Genomic DNA, 22,204 nt, shown 5'->3' on the forward strand with positions numbered 1-22,204 from the left:
AAATACCTGAAACTAGTATACCATTAAAGGAAGGATTTCAGATGTGTGTTACAAATGACACTAAAATTAACACTCAATAATGTTAATAATGTCAGATCTGTGTTTCAAATGGCACCAAAATAGCATTCCATTGCCTCCCTGGCAGTGCACCTTCTCTCCGTCAGCTTTCACACAAGCACAGGAGGGGAATGGCGCGTGCTGTCCTCCCCTGAAAGCACAACAGTGTTTCCTGTAATCTCACACTGACTTCATGTTATGTAATGAATTCTATGCACTCCCCTTTTTTCTGTTTTGAAAGGGGAGATTAGGGGTAGTTCGAAGAGGGGTATTATAGAAAAAGATTAAAATCTCCAAAACCTTGTTGAATTTATTAGTCAGGGATTTGTCTAAAACTGCGGTCTGTGGAATAGAAAGCACAGGGCCAGCAGAATGCGATCCGTAAAGACGCAGTCTGGCAAATGACTGCTCTCTCAGCTCTGCTGATGGGGCTTTGGCTTTGTTTGTAGGCACGTCAGGTGCAGTCCTTTCACGAGACAAGGCCGTGATAGCGGAGATGTGAATGGCTGAGCATTAGATGGATGTAAGGGTCTGTTTTCCCCCCTTCCACTTCTTGTTTGCTTTGCTCTCCCCCTCCAAACAAACCCACCCCTCTGCAGCCTCTAATCTAAAGAGACCACCAAACAATAAGGATGGCACGTGACTAATCTGAGCTATGCCCTCTCATTAACACACGTGTCCTAATTCCAAACAATAGGATGGAGCATGACCAGAGTCTCTTCCTACAAAACTACAAGAGCAGTAGTCTGCTTAAATGCAGACCTCCACCAAGCCCTAATCCCATATTTGGCAGCACTGGTGAAAGTAAAACTCAATGGTGCCAAAGTGTGCATGGTTGGTATTGGTACCATTGATTAGGACATTAGGTTATAAGTAGGGCTGCACACAATTATCACAATCGTAATCACAATATGAACCAACGCAATTACCCAATCACAAAAGCTACAAATAATCATGCACATTTCATTTTGTCACATTTTTTACTTTTATATTCATTTCATCCTCATTGACTATGCCACTTCTGGTTGATGGGTGTGCGTAGTGCGTGAAGGGCACAGACATTCTGAATGGTGAGCTTTATAGTCGTCGGGGTGCTGTGCTTCTTGTGCACTGGGGGTGCTCACCAATTAGGGGTGAAACAAATTAAAGAGACATTTGAAATATTGAACGGAGTCAATTCATTGACAATATCTGTCAGAAAAATCGCAATTAGATATTTCCCACAAATCGTACAGCCCTAGTAGCAAGGGCTATCTTGCACTAAAACTACCCCCAACAAACGAATACAGTAAACACACATACACACATTCACACACACACACTAGTGATGGGGACGAGATGTCGAGACCGAGTCTTTCATGGGTCAAACTGTGTCGAGACTAGGGTTGCAAAATTCCGGGAAGTTGGAAACTTTCCATGGGAATTAACGGGAATATACAGAAATTAACGTGAATAAACGGGAATTAATGGGAATTTTTTTAATATGACAAGTTAGTCTATAACAGGGGACTTAAATGTAGTGGACAAAACCCCATCTTGTAGCATAATTTTAGTTAAAACAACCTGATTTAATGCAATTTCAGTCAAATTTCTACCCTGCACATACAGTACGTCAATCCCATGCACACAGCAATCAGCATAGGCTACTAGACATAAAGGAAACCTATGATGCGTTAATGTGCATGGGGAAAATAAATTCCCAGTGAAAACGTCATCTCATGTGGGAATAACTGGTGTGAAACTGGGGGAAGTTTGCAAACAGAGTTGCCCAGTTATGGGCTTGTCGTCACTTTTGTCCTCATTCAAATGGGTGTACGTCATGCATAAACTGTAATGGGACGATTAATCTGTCTGATTAAGCTTGACAATTTATTTATAATTTACATAATCTATAAGGTTTGGTTGGGGTGGTATGTTGTGTCATATTTTTATTTGTTTTACCATTTTCTGGGATTCTAACTGAACAAACTGATTGTCAGTCAATGTTCCAACCAATTGGATTTTGTTGTTGAATGGCATGGTGTATCTTGGGTAGTTCAGTGTATTCAGTGTTGCTAGCTTAGCACGCTAGTAAACCATAGGCAGAGAATGGGATTCCCGCTAGCATGTTAGCTATCTTTGTATGCTAAGCTAAGCGAAAATACGAACAAACAAATCATATTGCTTATTACGAAACAAAATGTTAATGTCTGTATATGAAACAGTAGGAATTACCAAAAATTCCCAGTTAATTCCCGTAAATTCCCATTAATTCCCATAATTTCCTTAAATTCCATGAAAGTTTCCAATTTGGAATATTTCCAAAATTCCCCAGCTTAACTTCCCATGGAAAGTTTCCGGTAAGTTTCCGGAAATTTACCGGACATTTTCCGGCCCTTTGCAACCCTAGTCGAGACTGAGACTGTTGGATTTTAAATGCAGCTGAGACAGAGTCTTTGAGGAGGCAAGACTGAGCTGAGACCGAGTCTTTAAGGAGTCAAGATCGCAACGAGACCAACCAAAAAAAACAGTAGATTTTCATGATTTACTTACATTTAACATCACCCAAGTATCATATTCAACAGCTAAATTGTGGGGTGACTAGGAGCAGTCTAGCACACATTTGTCTACAAAACTTCTTTTCTGAACAATATTTTAAGACTAGGAACTCAGCTGGAGTCAAAATTTAGAATGGCATGATCAGTGTTTGACAATAATAACAGCAATATACCTGGATTTCATATTCAAAGTGTGACATTTAACACTAACAATTAACCAGAGGCACACACTTGACAGATTAGGTGAAACTCTTTAGGTCAGGCTACTTCAACCAACTCCAGAATAACTGCTGTGCCGTTTTGGACAAACATTGTATCTTTCAAAACCTTTGTGCTGCGCACCATAGCACCATAGGATATATTTTAACACCAGTCGATATTATAATTGTTATCAAAATAAGAATATTTGTAATAGTAGATATTTTAGAATATACCATGAAATATAAACAATTTTAAAAGAAAAATGGGGGGAAAAGGTCCGCCTTCTTCCTATGTGGGCCGAGACCGAGGCAAGACACAAACACAGATACGGTCACACACACGTATAGTACACACACACACACACACACACACACACACACAGATACAGACACACAGGTCACACATACACACACACCGGCCACTGAATGTCCCTGTGTTTGTTATTGTAGTGTGTTGTAGTGTGTTGTGTCCGCCAGCTTCCCTGCCCTCATTGTTGGTTAGGGACTAATTCACTTTGTGTTCCCTCTTGCGCAAGCTGTGAGGGCCATTCCTAGTTCTTAGTCCTTAACCACCCACATGGAAGAACAATACCTAACTGTATGAACAGCCCTGGAGAGAGAGTGCGAGAGAGCATTTACAGGCTATATTGCACAAACCACAAACCTTTTGTTTCATTATTGTTGTCATTTTTTATTCATCCTGCCCACAAAGATGTTCATCTGATATGAGGAAAGCAGATGGGCTTGTGTGTGTGTGTGTAAGTAATGGGCGAAGGCTCTTGTGGTGTTTGAGACATGACAGTAATGACCAGTAATTTTGTATGTTTTGTACAAGGCTGACAGCTGACCATTTGTGCCTGTCAAAGAGCATATCCTACTGTAAGTATAACATGAAAATGTATTTGCATATCACACAGCTTTGCAATCTCCATAGCAACAGAGGACCAAGGGGAATCTCAAAGAAAGGTCTTACCCCATGGAGTGTGCTTCCCTGTCTCCAGCAGGTTACATGCTTAATGGATTCATTCATTGTCAACAGTAGTGAGGCTAACAGCTTTCGTGCAATGACACCTGGCCTAGACATTTTCTGTCCTGAAAGAAAATATGTTGGCCATTCTTCAACAAGAGAACCAGAGATATTTTAACCCCCCCTTAGTTCCCTGGTGAAAATTGCAGAGAAACACCGACTTCCTTGGGAAATGTTATGGGGAGGTTTGCCTGTGTGGTTCTGCAGTGAATATGACCTCATGGCGCGCACTACATTGTTTGGTTTCCTGTATCAGCCACCTCTTGATTGAGAGCTGTCATATCTTAAAACACACGGCACAATATATTTTAACTTGGCAATTAGCCAACTTCTTCGCTGGATTATTGACATACCTGACTGAACTGCGTTTAGTTCTGTAGCGCTGTCACGTGTTAGCGCAAGTGCTACAAGCGCTGTCAGACACTAACCAAGACCTCCAACTGCCTCCTGCGGTTGCTGCGGTGTAACCACACAAATTGACGTCAACGAGCGAACTATCCAGTTGAAACCTTGGTGAATTGATCACCGACGATGCTAAGAATTGTACAGGACTATCGTAAGACAGCCCACCTTCAAGACGATGAACAGATCCTCCTCATCTTTATTGAAAAGTTAGAATGAAACACATAAGCATCCACAGCGTGCGCTGTAGATAGGCTACTAGAGCGGCAACATACCCGAATTAGTCTCGGAGCTGTAAAGGCTGACCGACGCGCTCATCGTCCTCGGAACTGGGTAAGTTGCGATTTCTCAAAAAGTGCGTTTGTCTTAACGGGTTTTAGTATAATATCGATGCTTAGAAGAATACTAACCTGGGCTAGTTGTATTCTGGTTAGACGTGGTCTATTAATGTTAATTTAATGTGTGCTAATGTTTATTCTAAAAGGCTATGTTTATATCATTTGTAGGGTAGGGTAGGCTTTGACAAATAAATTAATTTTAAGAAAACACGTGATGTTTAGGCTACTGAAGTCAGACAACCTCAATTAAACAGGTGAATCTCGGAAACAAACAGTATAGAGTAAACATGTTAACCATATATGAAATTACATTGAAGCCGAACAAAATTACTCATTTCACGACAACATTTTGTTTAGGCTATGGAGTGAATCATATGATTCAACGTTGGCAAACTGAGTCCCCAAAATAGACACAACATTAACCCAGAAATAGATTTCAGTGTTGAAGCAGATACGGCTACACCAATTTAAAATTGTAACAGCAAAAATGTATGTATGTTATGAAAATCTGTTGAAGAGTTGTGGTAATCGGTACGGATTTGTGCTGAGTCGATAGGCACGGAGTGGCTTTAATATGCATCAGCTAATTAAGCAAAGTGCACTGGCCAGAATTGCTTGTGTAGGCTACAGCTGCTGTCTTCTGTCTCTCAAGTGTCACAGGCTACATCACACTAACAATGTGCCTCCAGGATGATCCGTTTCTCCTGAAAGATTTCTAAAAGTAGGTTAGTGAATATCATTAGGCTAGTCATCGCTGATGCTTGATCGCTGATGCTTGAATTTGTCATCATTTGCATGAATGTTGAATGTGTGACGGATCATTTGACCCGAACTCTGAACTCTTGTTTGACACTGGACTGGGGTTAATTGTCTCAAAGGAAACATATTAAAAGAGTAATTTTTGTAGTTTTTGTCACCTCTGTCTTATCGGAATTGCCTTTATGCCACATAGGCTGTCAAACGATGAGAGTGTCAATTCATCGGTTAAAAAACAACAGTTTGTTTCACTCACAGCCTTATGTACCAAGAGATAACACTCCCCAGTTATCCTTGTAGGCCTATTGCAGTTGATAAAATACATTTGACATCAAAGACATTCATGCTAGTTATCTTCCTGCCTAGTCCAGTGTAGGTTACCAATCTGAATTTGTTGTTCACCAATTCAAATCAATGACTATGTCAGCAGACAAAGTAAGAAACATTGTGACAGTCAACTATCTTATTTATATTTATATTTCTTGGTGTGTGTGTTTTCCCCTAGGTGCACCTCCATACCAAAGCATTTCATCAGAGAAGTAGTGTCCAAAGAAATCGGTATATCTCTGTGTGGGATGGACACAGCCAAGGGGAGGTGGGCGCCCGAAAGCAGCCCCTCGCCCCCCAGAGCCCGGACTTCCTGCTGTCCCAGTCTGAAGGTACGTCTGTCTTTGCAGGCTCCGCTCTGCGCCTCCCGCTCAGTAACGGTCAGGTGGTCTGGATGATCCTCTCGTCTTTGACAGCAGTGGCAGACAATGAGACAACATGCTTTTGTGCGTCATTGCAACATGTCCTCAGCATAGTCAAGGGTACGCTGTGTGCTCCAGAGGAACATACAGGCACAGAGTCTTTGTGCCAGATTGTATAATGCTGTCTTTCCTATAACAGGCAGATGAAGCTGTCTTTGTAAACTTTCTTTTAAGTAATGCTTTTTCCAGTGCAATTAAGTGTCATACGTATTGATCATATTTTCTCTATATGTATTCACACGATTTGTTGCTTTGTTTGAAAATCTCTTAAAAGTGTCTTGTCTGCCATTTAGTAATGGTTTTATTACGGAAGAAAAAAAAACGCCTCTAGAGTAACAACCAGAGTAGGAGTGGAAGATGAGTCACAGGCAGACCACATGGCTTTGACTTTAAAGCAGATAAAGCATATAAATATGATACGTCCAGTCCAGGGGTAAAGACTGGAGAAAGCTTTTCAGGTTTACCGGTATATATATTCAAGGAAAACTTCCCTTAAAAGGTTTGAGGAAAAAGATGCTTGGATAAAGTCAGACGGTTGAGGTAGCACCAAAGATCTCAAGCTATCAGTACCCCTACTACAGCTGAAGGAGAACGTAGCACACTTCGGTGGACAATCTGCAGCTGGAGAACAAGTACCGTATGTACAAATCAGACAGACTAAGAAGGTAACATAAAGTGGACAGAAAGTACACTGTACATAATTATGGCAGGTCTCTAAAGGAGTGTCCGATGTTTCCAAACAACGATATCATTCTAATTATCTTGATCTACCTGGCTGCTAATTTGGATGAGCATTAGTTTACTAAATGGTTGGATCAAATTCTTTCTGCCTTCTTTATCACTAATTATCTGATCTACCTGCTGGAGTTTGACTTTCTAAATGAACCAAATTCTTTGGGATGTCTGCCTCTGGGTAAGATTGATGCAAGCTTACTTGTATGTGACATGAAGGAATTCACCATTGAACATATTTTCCTGTGTTTAACTGTATTTACTAAATGTGCATGGCACAATAACAATCTCTTGATGTTTTGTAAGTCTGAATGATTCAGGGAAAACCATTCACAGCAGCAGGCACACTGGTATTTATGCAGAGTCTGTGGGTGTAACTAAATGGTGATGTCTCTAATGTTGAATGGTCTTTCATTATGGAATATGTGAAAGCTTTATTAATCCTTTTTAAGGTGTTCGGGTCTGTTCGCTCTTGCACCCACTTCAGGCATATTTGTTTTCGCAACATGAGCGTAAAAAAATGGTGAGGTATGTACAAACAGGCCGCACTGAGGTAAAAGTGCAGACTGCCTGTACGGGAGCTGAGATTGTCAAATTGCACTTTTCCGTCTCATGCATATGCATTCATAGGAGGGTCAGGAGAAAGTAGGAGTTCCATGTAAAAAGATGGGAGAAGGGTAAAATGTGCCTAATTGTATGTATGTACGAAAACTTCCCATGAAAGCGCACATCTATTTTACGCCTAAATATTTCTGCCTTGTAAAAGCAGGTGTTAAATGTGAATTGCTGTTAAATGCGTCAATAAGATAATGTTTCAAAGACAACAGAATCGCAATTTAGAGCACCAGTTTTGCGTCATTGTACTATATCAAAAGCAACCTTAACTTTTGTTGGCATTTCAAATGTCTTACTTTCACTTTCACTTCATCCACTTTAAGAACTGTAAGCACTGTAGAACATCTGACTAAAGGCCCGGTGCAGTGTTTCTCATGCTGTTTGCTACAGTAGTTACAGCAATGCTGAGGCTAAATCTTGTGGTCGTCTGTCTGGCCAATGTATTTCTAAAATGATTGTTTCCTTTTGTGGGCTGCAAAACTTGACACAAAACTTTGACACAAAACAGTATCACCACTCTATACAAAACAAATAGCTTGAAGAAAAAGTCAAACCTTGGCTGTTTATTATCTTGGTTTATTCAGATTATTGAAAAGATTGGGCAGTGGGTAATTTGAGAGGAAACTGGGGTATTTCATATCTTTATTGTATGCGATGGTGACCATTTGTTGTCCTTACCCTGATATTATGCAGAATAGTATTATTCTACAGTGCACTGAAGAACAGCATCAGCTATATTTTAGTTCAGCAAATGTTTCTGTCTCAGTTCAGTAGCACACAAGTAGTATGGCAAGGTATAAAAGTATGGTAAAAGTAGTATACAAGGTAAAAAGTATAACTAATTTAGCTGCTTCATCTGTGCCAGGCCAAGACATTCAAAAACAAAACAAAAACAACTACACAGGAACAACTAGAGCAGTCAGTAGACATCAGGCCCTCACAATTAGTGAATTAGTAATCACTATGTATCACAATTAGTGAATAAGTAATCACTGTGAATCACAATTGACCTGTCACTAAGCCCCGCCCCCCATTGTTACCGTGTGAAAACTCGGACAAACAAACCAGACTTGATTAGAAATACATTGTGGACAATGGCAGCTGACAGTATATGAAAGCAGGCTTTGAGGACGTTTTGATCGATAAGAGGATTTACTTTCCTCCATGGAAAGGAAAGGTGGAAGGGTGTATTCAGAACTTTAGAATACATACAAGGTGACAAGCAGTTTGCTTGTCAACAGGTCAATTAGCAGCGCTTAGCGACAGGTCAATTAGTGAATTAGTAATCTCTCACAATTAGTGAATTAGTAATCACTATGAATCACAATTGACCTGTCGCTAAGCGCCACCCTTAGAACGCTGATGAGCCAATGACAGTTCAGCCTCAGCGGGACTCGGACATCAGCTCGGACAACTCCATAGGAAACAACAGGGAGGAGGCATAAAATGACAAATTAATGGTTATTTATGGAGTTTATTATCTAAAAAAACCCCGACGGATAACCATTGTCAAACGTTTTGCATGGGGGACGTGTAATACTGATAGCCGGTACCCCGAGAGGCTATAACACGGGGTATATTTCCATCAACAGTAGCCTACAGGACTTTTCTCGCGTTTGCAACAGCTCGACGTAATGTAGGCTACTAAGCCAACAACGTGGGCACAGGTTCCCTGTTAAATCCCAAGATGAAAATGCTCATTAACCAACTACTATATTCTTACTATATCAAGTATTAACGTAACCTAACATATCTTCGTATCAATCTTCCACTAGCTAGCTAGCTAGCATTAACGTCAGGGGTTTTTGCACGGTGATTTGCACGGCTACTCGCCACAACTGCTTGTTACCTTGTATGTATGCCTATTCTAAAGTTTTGAATACACCCCTCCATAGCATAATTAAGTCCCTTTTGATAGCTTCTGGAGGAAAGTAAATCCTTTAACGACCAAAACGTCCTCAAAGCCTGCTTTCATATACTGTCAGCTGCCATTGTCCACAATGCATTTCTAATCAAGTCTGGTTTGTTTGTCCGAGTTTTCACACGGTAACAATGGGGGGCGGAGCTTAGCGACAGGTCAATTAGTGAATCAGTAATCACTATAAATCACAATTAGTCAATTAGTAATCACTATGAATCACAATTAGTCAATTAGTAATCACTATGAATGACAGTGAAACCAAAGCCCAGCATCTGCACTCTGAGCCCCATCAGGTCGGAGGACAGGGATTCAGTGACCTCCAACCTCAGACACACACACACACACACATACACACAGACAGATGGATGGTGGATGGATGAGAATAGTAATAGACTAAATAGAATTTAACAGAATAATAACAATAAACCAAAACCAATAAACCACTCATTTCCTGTCCTCTCTCTACTGTCCTGTTGAATTAAGGCTGCAAAGTCCAGGTCAGGAGAAGTTGCATGATATGCTATGTTTCATATGTGGGAAGAGGACAGAAGGTTCATAGAAACACCACATGAGTGTTAGAAGATGTTTCTTGTCAAGTGCTAATTGAGAGAACCACCCTCTTCTCAGGATAGTCACCATGACAACAAAGGCATCTGTGCTGGGGGAAAAAATAGCTTGAACAGCTTATGATGGTCAAGCTGGTCAAGGTATGTTTTTGCATGATTTTTGATGGTTTCGCTGGTTTGACCAGCTAAATGGTAGACTGGCTTAGGGTATGTTTTTTCATAATTTTCGATGGATTCCTTGGTTTGACCAGTGTGTGATGATCATTGTAGCTGGTTTTGCTGGTTCCACCTTGCTGGTATTGCTGGTCATCCCAGAATGATGAGTTTGATAAGATGGTCACACTATCATGACCTGGTTGATAGTCAGCTAGACCAGCAAAGACCAACATGAGCTGGGATAAAACCATCAAAGACCATCTTAAAACCGCTACAACCAGCTACCAATGCATAATCTGGTTTCAAGCTGTTTTTCAGCAGGGATGGGGGCTGGTAACAGGCAGGGGATAGAACCAGGAAGGATTACTGCAGTTCTCCAGGAAGCCAAAAAGCAACATGACATAGTAGACAAGAAATTAACTCTTTCTTGGAGATAATGAACAAAGTACCAGTATATGTTGATAGCATTAAGCTGATGAAATCCACAGTTGGTTAATTGACATCCATTTGACAATAATCATAAACCAACCTTTTCCCAAAGAAACTCTTTCTGCCCTTCTTACACCAAGTGAAGACAGCACCAGTCCTTCCTCAGTCAGGCCTCAGAGATGGGTCATAGTGTAGTGGGGGGCCTAGATGGAGACCTAACAATGATAACAAAACAGATCAAATGAATCTCAGGGAAGCCTTAGCAACACATACGTCATGCTCCCATTGCAACAGAGCTGCTACTCTTGTCCATTTTACCCATTGAAACATGAGAGATATGGAGAGAGTGACAGCATTTCACATTTATGGTGCCCAGGCAGTTAGCTAGCAGTTCAAGCCTTAGACATGACCAGTTGAAAAGCTCACACAGCCCTTAGGCCAGGCATTTGTATGTGGCTGTGTTGATGACAGATGCTGTCAGGTTAGACAGATCACACAGCCAAGCTGACATACCCAACTGGTCATACCTAGCATTTTGGGACACACAACATATGTTCCTTCACCACATTGTGTATCTGTGTGGTGGAACACACTGCAGGTTCCTACAAGGGCAGGGACATCCCTCTCCATTTTCAAAAAAACTCCTGAAGACCCAGCTCTTTGGAGAACATCTCCTCTCACTCCTTACAACAAGTCTTGCCGATCCTAGCACTTAACAGCCGTCTTGAACTGACATGTAACTGTTAAAAACACCACTCACTGATGCACTTATTCTTACTGTACTCTACCGTTTTTTAAATTATCCTAAAATTGTTGAGAATTGCTTTAAAACTTAAACTGTTAACCATGTTGTTAGTCGCTTTGGCTAAAAATGCGTCAGACAAATGTAATGTAATGTAATCTGTGAGTGTGTGTGTGTGTGGCGTGTGTGTGTGTGTGTGTGTGTGTGTGTGTGTGTGTGTGTATGTGTGTGTAAGACCACCACATTCCTGTGGAAAGAGGTTGAGAATGTGGTGGGGATGTTCTGCATTGGTAAACGGCAGCGGCCATCAAACAAATCACCAAATGTTCAAAGTCATCTGACTGGCCTGGAGGATTGAGACCCAGGAGGACACTGAACCAGCTCTCTCTTTTTCTCCTCTCTCTTTCTCTCCTTCTCTGTCCCTCTATCGCTCATCCAGAAAGCCACTGCCTGCCAACTTTTGTGTGTGACTCTTTCCTTCTTTGAATTTTTGGATTTGTAGGTGTGTGTGTGTGTGTGTGTGTGTGTGTGTGTGTGTGTGTGTGTGTGAGAGTGAAATTGAGAAGAGAGAGAGAGAGAGAGAGAGAGAGACTTGAAATTGAACATTGAAATTGAAAGAGAGTGTGTGCCTGTGTGTGTGTGTATCAAAACGGTACCTGGGGCAAAGTCTTGGGTAGCTTGATGCATGGAAACCTTCTTAGTCACAGAGTGAATCGAAAGCTAAACTAGAAGAATGAGGAAAATGGGACAGGAACAGTTTGAAGTTGAGGGAAAGGTACATCCATATGGCTGCATGGCACATATGGAGTAAATCCACCTGTGCTGGAGCAAAATAGGAGTCATGTGAGAGTCTCAAGGAATGGTAATGTTTTGAGGTGGTTATAGTTTGTTGCAGAGGACAAAAAATGTCAGGTGGATCTCATCATCTATGAAATATTTTAATTTTTTGTCAGTGTTTGATATAGAATATTCTTTGTCTCTCTGTTTTACCAAGACTGAAAATAGGCAAGTCTTCTAAAAGTATTTCTTTTTTTTACGCTGGATGGACGGAACAGTTTCAGCTTCAGTTTCTCTCCCAGTAGCTGTAAGCCATAAGAACGTAACTATCCCAGGCAGACTTAAGTGCTCAGTAGGAAGAAAACATTGGAAAAGGTCATTCACAGTGGTTGATGGGATGAGTAGTCCCTTCCCTCTGAAAATAAATATGTACACAGTCTTTTACATTTGCCCTTTTAGCTATTTTTTTGTTTCATGTTCGTTCGTTTTTTTTTTTTTTTGAAATCAAATGTTTATGTTGATTTCAAGCAGCATGTTCATGATTCACCACGTAGCTGTTTGGCCTGAGACCAGGCGTAAAACCCTATATAACACTGACAATTCAAATATATAGTGTTACGGAAAACCTTTCCCAGCAGTCGTACTGTTCATTAACATGCAGCAAATGATTGCCTCTGCAATAGCTACGTTGAGATAGTTGTGCTGTGCTGAGAGTAGGTTTATGCTGACAGTTGTGTTTAGCTTTTGCTGACATGAACAGTTTTGGAAATAAAAAATGACGTTAGTCCTCACACTGAAAATTCCTTCTTTATAAAAATATTTTAAACACCACATGTGACGTTTCGGGCTGAATGCCCTTCTTCAGACCGATTTTCAGCCCAAATCGTCACATGTGGTGATTAAAATCTTTTTTATAAAGAAGGAGTTTTCAGTGTGCGGACTAATGTCATTTTTTATTTGAAGTATTCGGGTCCAGCACCTGTTTGAATCTGGATGTGGGCGTTCTTTTTTTGTATTTTATGAACAGTTTTGGAATCATGAAAGATGCTACTCTACTCTAATTCTGAATGAGAATAAAGAATGAACCTTGGCCCAGTTGTAGCTCAGCACATGAGTAGGGTCACTGTGACCACCTAATGACCAGGTGACTCATGGGGAGCCTGGTGACCACAAACAGCAGATGGCTGATTAGCGGAGAAGAGATTTCTATTAAGGTATTGACTTCAACACCTTGAGGCCAGTTATAAAGTAACACACTATGAGATGACAAAGCAGTGGTTGAAATCCACTTTAAAGCTCAGGATTATAAAAAATGTGGTTGGTCTCAGTTTAGCATAGCAAGCCAAGAATATATTTCTTTTCTTTAGCAGTCTCTGGACTCTGACCATGAATAAACACCTTTACATGTTGGGACTCCCCAAAGAATGGACCAACATTGAGCTCATAAAGGGTTTGTTTGTTTGTTTGTTTGTTCCCTCTGCTGGATTAGACAGCAGTTAATAAGATGCTTAGACTAAGGCTACTTTTGAACAAAAAAATTGTATGAGTCAGTCCTATACTGGCCCAATTTCCATTTTGTTCAAGGACAACACATAATTGAATATTATTAAGCATTGCAATTTGTGTTATGCACTAATGCTCATGGTAAAGCTCATTCTAAGGTAAATTAAAGGAAATTCAGGGATCACTGCTCTTTGTAGGCTATTCAGGAGAGATCTAGGAGGAAACCAATTTTCAATTCAGTCATTTCAGTCTGCTTTATTGGCATGGTTGTGCATTGTACAATAGTGTGAAAAGCATTACAAAGAGTGAAATAAGTAATAGCAGTAATAATGGTAGTGTTAATAACAGTAATAACATATGATTATATAATAATAATAATAATAATAATAATAATAATAATGATACTAAAGTAATAGGAGTAAATTCCCAAAGAATGAAATAAATGGATGAAAGGCAAAAACAACCAACTTTTTTTTTGAAGAGTGGGGTGACCTCACTGGTTTGAGGTTGTACAGTATCTCTTCTTTTGTGCCATGCCGATAAATATTTTTCTGCTACTAGTGCAGTTTCTTTAACTTCTCCTAAGATGTATTTTAATTTTCCTTCATTTGTCTGTTCTGTGAACTCTGCAGGTATTACTTGCTTTTGTATTGAATTCACATTCGCACAATCAGAGATCTGCACTCTGTGAGGAAATGCAGCTCTGTTTCAACAGAAATCTCTGGGATGAGCATGATAGTTGAGTATGGATGCAGTTTTGTTTTGGCTTTTTTTATCAAGCTGTTGCCGGAGTGGTTTACTCCAATGAATGGAAACAAGTGCTAGTGTAGCCTGCAGGCTGCACACTGAGCAAGTTAGCTGATGTGTGGCCCACCTGCATGTCAGGATACAGCATCAGCTCATTTTAAAGCGGCTTGAACTTGAACTGCCTGTGAACTTCCTGTGCTGGGAATGTACTCATTATCATGTCAAATCAAAAACATCTGCTTATCTTCACCAGTCTCCTGTGTGTCGTGCACGAAAAATTAAATGAATTGCCCTGCGTGTTGACTTGTTTTGCTGATCAGTTGGATAACTGTCATCTTTGGCTGGCCAGTGGCTCCTCAAGGGGCCACTTGAATCAGTCGGCAGCTGGAGCCTGGAGAGGTGTCAATAATTATGCGCTTGACATTCACAAATCCCCAGTGTCAGGACTCATCCCAACACCTCCAGGCCAAAACAACACAGCCTCCTGTTTAGACAACTCTGCTTCCCACATCTCCTCTCCATTTCTCCATGTGTGATCAATAGGGAATATAGCCTTTCACTGTGTCCTAATTTAGTGATCACTATAAGCAGCAGATCCAATGCCTTTGCATAACATTGAATCACAATGAATTCATAGCTCCAAAAACAATATCCACAATGCACAGTTTGGGAACAGTTTGTCTGTTTAAGACAGCTGGCATTGCTTTTATTTTGCATCCGTATAAATGTAGCATATTACATATAACATCTGAGCAGGCCAGGCTGTGTGTGCACCGAGTATTGATCTGCATTGAGACTCCAGAGCTCTGGTGCCTACCTCCATAAAAGTCTCTGGGCCAGATCGGTGGGGTAGGGTGGGGTGGAGTGGGGTGAGGTGGAGAGGGGAGGGGAGGAGTGGGGTGAGGTGTGGTGGGTGTGGGGTGAGATGGTGTGGGGTGGTGTGGTGTGGGGTGAGGTGGTGTGGGGTGGTGTGGTGTGGGGTGAGGTGGAGAGGGGAGGGGAGGAGTGGGGTGGAGAGGGGGGGGGGAGTGGGGTGAGGTGAGGAGGGGATGGGAGGTGTGGGGTGAGGTGAAGAGGGGTAGGGAGGGGAGCGTGGTGTGGGGAAAAGAAGACTGATCCGGACGGGTGGCTCTCACTCATCTGTGCTGTGTAAGCCGGATTAGAAGCAGAGCGGGGAGCTCCTGGACCGCCAGCAAGTGGAAGTGGCACGGCAACCGTGGGAAATGACAAGAGTGTCCGCAGCGTTCCGGTGACCCACTTAAACGCCGCTGGGCCACCAAGGCTGGCACCAGTGGCAGACAAGGCTGGCATTCTTCTGCGGGCTGTTTCCCTGCCCATGCGGGGGAGCATCGAGATAGATCAACATGGTTTTTTTTTTTCAGGAGCAGGAATTGGGCTCTGATCATATTCTTCTACACTGGGAAAAAAGAAGTAGTACTCAGTTTGGAATAACCTGTGACAGGCTAGTAAACCATAGTAGTGGTCTTTTATTCAAGGGTTTTTAGGAAGTAGCTCCACATATCCAGATTTATTATTTTAACAGGAAATTGAATACATGGAGTTAACCGTGAACAACTAATGTTTACATGTACATAAAATGAAGGTCACCACAACAACTCTGGGAGGGTGGTAGCTCCTTTAATGTGGAGTAGATCAATGTTAAAAATGTTTACAATATGTTTTGCTCAAAAGAGACTGTTATTTTCAAATATGTGATCCTACTTATTTTAAATGAAAGGACTTGACAAAGCAGGCTAGAAGTGTGTCTGACATCAGCCAGTTTCTAACAAAGCCAGTGTCAGCTTGAGCCCGAGCTGAAATTGATGCTTTGGAAATAACCATGGTGACACAGCAAACGTGAGTGGGAATGAAAGAGAATAAGAATCTAGGCCACCCAACCTGTTCAGGAGTCTGGCAATGACTGTGTGCTCACACACACACACACACACACACTCTCTCTCTCTCTCTCTCAGATTCTCTCAGATTCTGCTGTGCACACTCGAAGGCATGAACAGTCACATGCAGATGCTTCTACTGACACCTCCACTCCGTGGTTGTGAGAAGTAGCCTCGCCGTCACACTCAAAGTGGAATGGTGGAACAGATATTAATGATGCAAAAGTGTTGCACTGATTCCTAGGAATGAGCTAAAAGGTTCAGCTATAGCTTGCCGGAGCTACAGCTTGCTTGTGTGGTGTGTGTGTGTGTGAAAGAGAGACCGGTCTATGAATCTAGCCTTCGTTCAGCCTCTGAAATGGGACGCAGCTAGAGAGAAAGAGACTGAATTGTAAGCCATCTTGGAAAACTGGCACACCTAACATTAAAAATGATGCTGGGCGTCTAAAAGTGCAGCTCCAAGAGTGATGGAAATGTTAATGTTAATAACAGAGCAGGTGCTGAATCACCCTGCTTATCTATTTGTCCAGCATGCGTTTTGGAGGCGAGAGCAGCAGTTTACCCGGTAGAGCTGCCAGCTCTGAGTAAGACCTGTGGCTGCAGCCTTGACTTTCATTTGCCCAGCCTTGTCCTCACACACAGTCATATCCTGTGACTTTTCTGGGGTCTCTCTGTCATGTAATGACGGCAAAAACAATTTGATTATCAAGATGAGAAATCAGTGCTTTCTGAGCAGATCTCGAGTTTTGCATAACAATATAGGAACAATATAGGAGTTTTGCATAACGATATAGTGCAACACCAACAACGTTACCTAGTGCAATGCCAACAATTCTACCTAGTGCAACACCAACAACATTACCTAGTGCAACACCAACAATGTTACCTAGTGCAACACCATCAACATTACCTAGTGCAACGCCAACGTTACCTAGTGCAATGCCAACAATTCTACCTAGTGCAACACCAACAACATTCCCTAGTGCAACATCAACAATGTTACCTAGTGCAACACAAACAGTGTTACATAGTGCATCACCAACAATGTCACTTAGTGCATCGCCAACAACGTGTATCACCATCAACGTTACTTAGTGCAACGGCAACAATGTTACCTAGTGCAACGCCATCAATGTTACCTTGTGCAACACCAACAACATTACCTAGTGCAACGCCAACAACGTTACCTAGTGCATCACCATCAACGTTACATAGTGCAACACCAACAATGTTACCTAGTGCAACGCCATCAATGCTACCTAGTGCAACGCCAACAACGTTAACCAAGTGCAACGCGACAAAGATACACAGTGCAACATTACAATGTTATACAGGGATTCCAGGCATGCATGGGCAATGTCAGACTCCATCCTCTGTATTGTAAGTCAGAGTGGCAGCAAAATAAGCTATTTTAAGGTAAAAAACTACATTGTGTTCCTTTAATATATGGTAAGGCCTGGCATCCATAAAGGTAAAAAGTATTTGTAATATCCATCTGAACACTTACATTTGTTTTAAGCTTATTCAGAGGTACCCAAGTCCTATCTTTAATACTCATGACAGCAAGGCTGTACTGGTGGCATATGTGGTATTATGGTGTGCATGAAAAAAGCACCCTCTGAAAACTGGAAGGATTTCCTTTTGACGTGTCTGCTTTTTTTATAAATCCAATTAAATATAGCAACGCTAAGCTCCATCATAGAGTGCCTTTGTGCAGCTTCTCTCTATTACACACACTGCCTCTCTCTTTCCCCTCTCTCCTTCACTTTCTCTCTCCTCTCTCACTCTCTGCTTCCTTATCTCTCGTGTCCCTCTCCTGTGTGTTACTCTTGGCTGCTGACAGCGATGCCCACCTCCTTGCGAGGGTTATTTTTGTGCCCCTCAGACACCGCCGGCCGCCACAGACAGAGAGAGGCTGATGCTCACCTGTTTCCAATTACCAGGCCCAAGTCACCAGCCATTTGTGCTACAAGGACGTATCAGCAGCACAGGATTGTCTGGCCCCTAATCCCCTCTGTGCCAATACCACATCCAGTAGAGCAGAGGAGAGGAGAGGAGAGGGGAGGGGAGGGGAGGGGGAGGGGAGGGAGAAGGAGGAGGAAGGAGAGGAGAGGAAAGAGATGGGAGGGCAGAGGAAAAGAGATGGGAGGAGAGGAGAGGGCTAGAGAAGAGGAGAAGGGAGGGGAGGAAAAGAGATGGGAGGAGAGGAGAGGGGAGGCTACATATTTAACCAGCCTGCCATCCATGACTATCTCTATTTGTTATTTCATTCTTTCTTTCTTTCTTTCTTTCTTTAATCACCTTTATTCATTAATCCTGTCTGCCTTTCTGCAGGTGTTTCTCAATTCATTTAAGCAATAAGCCCCAAGGTTACAGTGATTTTAGAACAGCTAGGGGTTGGTGTTCAGCACAACGCAAAGCGGTATACATGCATCTAGAACTATAGCTATACCTTGGTATCCCTATACCTAATACACTTTTACATACTGCAGTACACCATCTGTTTTATTTCTTATGATATTTTCTCTGTGTCCACACTCAGAAGTTTGTTGCAGACTTTGTGGAGTAGCAGACATCTAGTAGTGGACGTTCAGGATGACCATTTGAGTGCCTGTTTGTCCGGTTCTGTCCATTTGGCCGTGACACCTCCTTTTTTTCCGCAGATATTCCTCATGGCCTTGTCCTTCGCATACTTTGCCAAGGCGTTATCTGGAAGCTATATGAAGAGCACAATTACTCAGTTGGAAAGAAGATTTGACATTCCCAGTTATTTGATCGGCGTCATAGACGGCAGCTTTGAGATAGGTGAGTGTGCCTGTTCCATGCACGCACCGCAGTGACATTTCCCATCAGAGTCTGAGGCAGAATCAGACTCATGGGTTACTAATGGAAATCTCTTACAATGAAGCAGTTCCCATAGCTAAGAAGCACCGGGATGTGCCAAGAGTACAGTTACAAAGTTCAGTTACACTTTACTTGAAGGTATCTAAGAGTGACATGACACTGTCATGAACGTGTCATAAACATTATAAACAAGTCATAAACATTTATGACATAATGCTTCTGTCAAGTGTCATTCGGCTTTTGTCATGACAAGTAAGGGTCAGGGTTATGGTTAGTGTCATTCGGTTTTTGTCATGACAAGTTAGGGCTAGTCTTAGGGTTATGACAGTGTCACTCTTCTGTAGATACCTTCAAGTAAAGTGTTACCCAAAGTTCTCTCTTTTGTCATTGTTCTTCTGTAATGATCAAATCCTCCCCTGCTGTTGGGTGTGTGGTTACCACAGACGCTGTCACTGGATTAGCTCCCCAGAGCTTTGGCTACCCCCTGGCTCTACGCCTTTTGTTGTAGGATGTTGTTACTGTTATTTATTCATGCAATATTATATCAATAATATTTTAAAAAAAACATAAAACATACTTTCATGATGTTCCATGAAATGGTCCTTACAGCTGATGTGGCGTTAAAGGTTATTCTTTGCAACTGCTCTAATACTATGGACAAAAGCTATTTGACGTTTAGTCGGCTGTACTGACGTCTGTGTGTCTTTGCACATATCAGGGTAAAGGTATGGGCTGTCCTTCAACACTCACTTTCTTAAGGGGGATTTAGGCAAACGCACGTCACCAAGGCACTTTCATCAGAAGAGTTACATGTCTTAGGGAATTGGAGCGTCTCATATGGCTGCACCGAGACGTAGGTAGAAAGGGACCTTGGGGCAGTCTGGGGAAACCTAAGTACTGAAGACAAAACATCCATAATCAGTATTAGAGAGATCTTGGCAGACAAAACCACAAAACCACACACACACACACACACAGATGCTTGTGAGTAGTCTTATTTATTTATTTATTAGCTTTATTATCATAACTTATACCAGTTCCTTTCCCTTCTATCCGTTACGCATCTTTTGCAGGTAATCTGCTAGTGATTGCCTTTGTAAGTTACTTTGGGGCCAAGCTTCACCGCCCAAAGATCATCTCAACTGGCTGTCTCCTCATGTCACTGGGGACGTTCCTGATTGCTATGCCTCATTTTATCATTGGCCGGTAAGACTGGGTTTAATGTCATATTATTAAAGTAGCAGCCTCTCCTCCAGGCACAAGACACAGAAATAAGTCCTGACATGCCTGCCCTCCCCTTTGCTCTGCTACTTATATACACACATATATACTGTATATATATATTCATCCCATTGTAATTATTCCATAAACTGAACCACATGTTTTCATAATGATTCTAAAAGTGTATATTATGTATGAGTGTATTTAGTTTCAGATTCTTGATCTGATCATGCTGTTCTCTGTATTTTGTCATTTGTAAGCCACAGAACATGCATGAAAACACTATGTTTGGTTTGAAGCTGGTGGTCATGACCCATATCAGTAAAGCCACAGACTATAGCGGTGCTAATCCACAATGTGGCCTTAAGGGCCCAACTCCCAAGTGTGTTGGACTGAGAGCCAAAACAAACCCAGATGGATGCCTCATATGCCTCATAAACAGACAGGTCTTGTAGTTAACCCCTCTTTTGGTCTTTGTCCACTTGTTTTTTTTTTTTTCCATATGTGGATGCATATGTAGGAATTCCCATTTAGCATGACGGGAGCACCCAATTTGTTTAAAACCAACGACATACTTCAGTGTCATAGACTACATTCTCCTTATTTCATTTGTTTGAATGTTAGTTTAGCCCCTAAGGGGACATGTGCAAAGTTTCTGGTGTGCACGTGAAAGTTTCTGGTAAGCACACCAGAAACGTTCTGCAGTATTTTGCACAGCACAGCACTTAGTTGATTTTTGCTATCTGGTGTACACCAGAAACTTGCAAAAAAAAATTGTCCTCTTAGGGGCTTTAGCAAAAAAAATTGTCCTCTTAGGGGCTTTAAATTCCTGGTGCATACATGAACGTTTCTGGTGCACACGCAAAAGTATCTGGTGAGCACATGAAAGTTTCAGATGCACACCAGAAACTTAACAAATATATTTTTTGCCACATGTCCCTATAGGGCCTCTGTAAGTTTGTAAGTTTAAGTTTGCAGCGGTTATTTTAAGGTAACAGAACTACATCATGATTTTCTAAAGAGGTTGAGTGTGCACCATACTGTAGTACCAACCCAGTATTAATATACTGCATGTCTTTTGTACACAGCTACAAGTTTCAGACATCCGTAAGACCAGCCATGAACACATCAAGTTACCTCTCAGGATACTGTCCAGCAAGCACACCTGAGCCCATTCAGACAGGCAGCAGCCCCTCAGTAGTGCCCTCTGTTGGTAAGAGAACGCTACTTACACAGCCATGTTTTTTTTCCCCCCCTTGGAATGACATTGCTCTATCCGGGGCTTCGATTACTGTACTTTTCACCTGTACTATATATTTGTGGCGCAGGAGTGTAAGAAAACCTTAAATCTTCACATCAGCAAAAATATCTCGGAGGCGAGCATGAGCCTCTCAGTCGCAAGAATGAATTTCAAAACTGAATCGCAGGTTCTGCAGTATTTTGCACAGCACAGCACTTAGTTGATTTTTGCTGATTTGCTGAAGAAGCGGTTATGACGCTATACAAATAAAGCTTATTATTATGATAGTTGTTGTAATAGTCCAAAGCGGAGCTATTTCAGACACTGCACTTGCTGATACTACTGACCAGTATGCTACTGTGTCCACTACCTCCAGGCTGTGAGAGGGAGTCCAGCCTCTCCATGTGGGTGTATGTCCTCCTGGGGAATGTGCTGCGGGGCATCGGTGAGACGCCCGTGCAACCACTGGGCATCTCCTACATCGACGATTACGCCCACGCTGAAAACACAGCCCTCTATATAGGTACAGTGAGGGGCACAATCCCATTACTTTTAGGGTCTTCTTCTTCTTCTTCTTCTTCTTCTTCTTCTTCTTCTTCTTCTTCTTCTTCTTCTTCTTCTTCTTCTTCTTCTTCTTCTTCTTCTTCTTCTTCTTCTTCTTCTTCTTCTTCTTCTTCTTCTTCTTCTTCTTCTTCTTCTTCTTCTTCTTCTTCTTCTTCTTATGTAACACTTTACTTGACAATATCGACA

At 41.8% G+C, this 22,204-nt stretch overlaps 1 protein-coding gene and 1 long non-coding RNA gene across 2 annotated transcripts in view; one reads left to right on the forward strand and one right to left on the reverse strand.

The window, feature by feature from the left end:
- LOC125303619 lies at nt 1-4,260 on the reverse strand. Its single transcript, XR_007195066.1, has 3 exons — nt 4,175-4,260; nt 3,768-3,886; nt 1-208 (listed from the first exon to the last, which is right to left on the reverse strand). It is a non-coding gene; the product is annotated as an uncharacterized LOC125303619 (long non-coding RNA).
- The window catches only part of LOC125303617 (solute carrier organic anion transporter family member 1C1-like), a 24,963-nt gene continuing 6,869 nt past the window's right edge, over nt 4,111-22,204 (forward strand). Inside the window, 7 exon segments of the mRNA XM_048257461.1 lie at nt 4,111-4,556; nt 5,214-5,282; nt 5,823-5,976; nt 18,813-18,954; nt 20,067-20,199; nt 21,303-21,427; nt 21,831-21,977. Coding sequence (XP_048113418.1) covers nt 5,893-5,976; nt 18,813-18,954; nt 20,067-20,199; nt 21,303-21,427; nt 21,831-21,977 — 631 coding nt within the window. The 5' untranslated portion in view covers nt 4,111-4,556; nt 5,214-5,282; nt 5,823-5,892.

Source organism: Alosa alosa, chromosome 11, assembly GCF_017589495.1.
Source record: "Alosa alosa isolate M-15738 ecotype Scorff River chromosome 11, AALO_Geno_1.1, whole genome shotgun sequence".
Lineage (NCBI taxonomy): Eukaryota > Metazoa > Chordata > Actinopteri > Clupeiformes > Clupeidae > Alosa > Alosa alosa.